The following is a 3,869-nucleotide window of genomic DNA, read 5'->3' on the forward strand; positions in this document are numbered from 1 at the left end:
TAAAAATAGTAGAATTTGATGAATTTGATGAATTATGTTTGGAAGAAATCAGCATCTTAAGACTTAAGAAACAAAGGTCATGCACAGCCTATTAAGAAGATGTATATCTATATATTAAGATCGCTCAACTAGACAAGTGCGAGGAGACAAGTGATGGCTCTCCTTCACTGCATGCTCCCCACTTCGTTTTCATCAAAAATACTTCAAGTTATCTGGAAAAAACACGACCTTAACAGAATTAATAACTTGCTGTTTTGGGATGTTAATGTGTTGTGTCGATACATTCCGTGTGCCGCCTCTTAATCTCAGAGCATTCTTCTGCATTCTTCTTCTTGAGTGAATGGGAGAGCAGGTGGTAGTCGCTACGCAATGCAAGTGGGTAGAGAGCTCTATACGATGGTATTGAGTTGCTGCGTTTGGCTGGCTGGTTCGCTGGACGTTGTCAAGTGTGGTCGTGTGACAAAGCACTAAGGCGAATTGGATGATTCGAAGCAAAGCCGGGGAAAGATCCATGGCTTGATGATCTTGAATGCTGGTGCCGCCGGCAGTGGGGAGCCGCTGAAAGTGGAAAATGCAAGGAATTCATCACAATAATTTTGGTGGTTCAATGAATTCTTGCAGTTTGATCTTCTCTTATTATTACGAGTGAATTTTACAAGCGAACGCTTGATGATCCTGAATGTTGGTGTTGCTGTGAGTAGGTTCAGCTCCAGCTAATCCAATGCACACCTCAGGAGGTAAGCCATTGTAGGCAAAAGCCACATGTGAGGAAGTTGAGCAAGTTTCTTTTACGGGTACTGATTTTGCTCTTGCCATGGTGTTCATAGGCCGTTAACAAAACTGATGATAACTGATGATGTTTTGTGTGCCACCTCTCAGACTCAGAGCATTCTTTTGCTTTCTTCTTCTCGAATGATGAGTGAATGGGAGAACAGGTGGTAGTTGCTACATGTTGCAGGTGGATTGATGGTATCGAGCTGCTGCATTTGACTAGCTGGTTGGCTGGACGTTGTCGTGCGTGGTTGTGTGGCAAAGCACTGACGCAAATTGGATGAATTTTACGAAGTAGATTATCACAAGTGAATTGTATTACTTGAATTTTGTCGCTTGATGATCCTGAATACTGGTGCTACTGGGAGTGGGTGCAGAATGCTGGTGCCGCTGGGAGTCGATGCAGAATGTTGGTGCCGTTGGAAGTGGGTGCAGCTCTAGCTCTTGCCACCGTATAGGAAGCTAATCCAATGCACACCTCAGGAGGTATGCCGTCGTAGGCAAAAGCCATACCTGAGGAGGTAAAACACAAGTCATGCAGCTCCAACTCTTGCCGCGGTGTCCAATGCACACCTCATGAGGTAAGCCACCGTAGGCAGAAGCCACATTTGGGTAAAACACAATTACACCTGAGACTACAAGTTGATCAAGTTCATAAGTTTTTGTTTTTTTGTTTTTTTGTTTTTTGTTTTGTTTTGTTTTGTTTTTTTTTTAATACATTAGTTTGTTTTATGGGTACTGATTTTGTTCGTGCCTTCCGTTGTAGGTTTTGTCAGATGATGAGAAGAGGCCATTGTATATGATCAGTATCATTTTACAAAGAATTAAGTTTTGGGCTGTCTTGCTCCAGAGCAAGCAAATGAATTCATTTACAATATTTTTATGACAATCAAGCAAATGAATTTATTTGCAATATTTTTATGACAATCAAAGTTAAATTTATGAATTCATTTTATTACAAAAAAAATATGATATTTTTTATATTCAACTTCATATGTATAAATATATACATATATCTATTTAAATACAAAATTAAATAATGATATATAATGATGTAATGATAATTTTTATATTTTATATTATATTTTATATTTTTCCAAATAACATTAATATATTATTTTTTAATTCTTTGGAGTGTAGGTATGAAGACTAAAAAGTATGAATGACAACTTTTTTGCAAACCTTTTGTAAAGGAACTATAAATAGAAGAATTGTGTGCTTGACTTTTTTGATTCTATACTACACATATTTCACATCCTTCACATCTTTCTTTCTTCTATAACAAAAGCTAGGATATTATTAGTAAGCATGGGTTTACAGTGACAAACAAAACCGAGTACAAAATCTGAAGTGCCAACTTTCAAGAGCAATTACAGAAATTTCAATGATTGCTTTATAAATCTGAAATTTACATGGAATAATACACACAGTCTTGTACACATGTACAAAGTTGCACATCAAATTGATAACTAAACATCCTTCTACAAAGTCAAATCAACAACTATGTCTTGTACTCAGTATTGTTTAAAGAAAATCTTCAAACTTCAATATTTAGTCCAATAACCTTTTGCTTCCAAAACAGCTGAAATCCTTCTTGGCATACTTTTGTATAGTTTCTTACAATCTTTTGCATCAAAACTAGGGTAAATACTACAAACATTTTCCCACAATTCTTGAACACCTCTTGGCCTTGGAGTGACTTGGCTTAAACACTGTTTGAGAAGGGCCCAAAAATGTTCCATTGGATTCAAATCTGGAGATTGAGTTGGCCATCGAAGGAGCTGAAATGGCTGTGAAGAGAGCCAAAACTGAACACTTTTTGCCGTATGTTTGGAATCATTATCATGTTGAAAAACCACCTTAGTAGGATCTAAGTTGTAATTCTGTGTGGTACTTTGCAAGTAGGTTTCTAAATTTTTTTTGTACAAGTGTTGCTCCATTCTACCTTCAATTTGATACCAAGCATCCGACCCAAAAGCAGTCATACAACCCCAAATCATAATTGAACCACCACCATATTTGACAGTTTGACTAACATGTTTAGGTCCAGGTCGTTCTCCTTCTCTCAACCAACACCAAGACCTACCATCTGAGTTGATTAGGTTAATCTTTGTCTCATCACTGAAAATAACCCGTCTCCAATCATCAACAGTCCAATTTTTGTATTTATGAGCAAAACTCAACCTTGCAAGAACATGTATTTTGGCAAGTAGAGGCTTCTTTTGTTGCACACAAGCACCCAAACCACCTTCTTTCAAACCACGCCTCAAGGTGATGTCTGAGAAGTGTTTACCTGTTTTTTCTCGAAGTTGTTTTGCAGCTGCACTTGCCGTTTTGAGACAACCAGCAGTGACAAGGTGCACACCAAGTCGCTTCTCTTGCTCTCCTAAAACCTTTGGACGTCCTCCTCTTTGCTTTTTTATTTCACCACTAATCTCCCTCCTTAGATGAGCTACTGAAGACTGACTCATTCCAAGTGAGTCTGCAAGTTTTCTTGTAGAAATACCACTCCTAAGCTGCACCAATGCTGGGTGCTTCAATGATTCACACAACCGAGGCATAGAGATACAATTGACAAATCAACTTTCACTATAGATAGTACACAACAAGAGCAACACAACTAACAAAAAATGCCCTCAAATCTTGCAACAAGGAGTGTACATTGAAATTTCGAAATTCAGCAAGAAGAAGCAACCAAAACTGAGTACGCACGTCTGTGTGCTTCTACAACACTTTTCTCATAAACCCTACCTCAAATGATAATGAGATTTTTCATCCATGTAGAGGACTGGATGAATACACACAATAAAAAAGTAATTCTATCAATTGACTTATGTGTTAGTTGGAAGGATCAATGAACTATGAGTGTTCAGATTTTGTACTCGGTTTTATTTGTCACTGTATATAGGAATTTTATAAGAAATAAAGTTATTTTAATATTTTAATTATTTTTATCTTTATAATTATATTTATAATTTTTATTTATAATTATATTTATAATTATATTTATTATATTATATTTCATATTATATCTTCATTATAAATATGGATTCTTGAGCAACAAAGTTTCATTGGAATTTTACAAGTATTATTAACTA

The 3,869-nt window shown here is 36.4% G+C and overlaps 1 protein-coding gene and 1 long non-coding RNA gene across 2 annotated transcripts; one reads left to right on the forward strand and one right to left on the reverse strand.

The window, feature by feature from the left end:
- The first annotated feature begins 301 nt into the window (after nt 1-301).
- On the forward strand, nt 302-1,759 carry LOC149988292 (uncharacterized). Its single transcript, XR_016505289.1, has 3 exons — nt 302-737; nt 1,149-1,352; nt 1,538-1,759. It is a non-coding gene; the product is annotated as an uncharacterized LOC149988292 (long non-coding RNA).
- A 382-nt stretch (nt 1,760-2,141) lies between these two features.
- LOC149988293 (uncharacterized) lies at nt 2,142-3,660 on the reverse strand. Its single transcript, XM_090253951.1, has 2 exons — nt 3,065-3,660; nt 2,142-2,586 (listed from the first exon to the last, which is right to left on the reverse strand). Exons 1-2 carry the CDS (start codon nt 3,330-3,332, stop codon nt 2,519-2,521), a joined length of 336 nt encoding a protein of 111 aa, XP_090110077.1. The 5' UTR covers nt 3,333-3,660; the 3' UTR covers nt 2,142-2,518.
- Between the last annotated feature and the right edge of the window lie 209 nt (nt 3,661-3,869).

This window comes from Physcomitrium patens, chromosome 10 (assembly GCF_059467195.1).
Source record: "Physcomitrium patens ecotype Gransden chromosome 10, ASM5946719v1, whole genome shotgun sequence".
NCBI classification, from domain to species: domain Eukaryota; kingdom Viridiplantae; phylum Streptophyta; class Bryopsida; order Funariales; family Funariaceae; genus Physcomitrium; species Physcomitrium patens.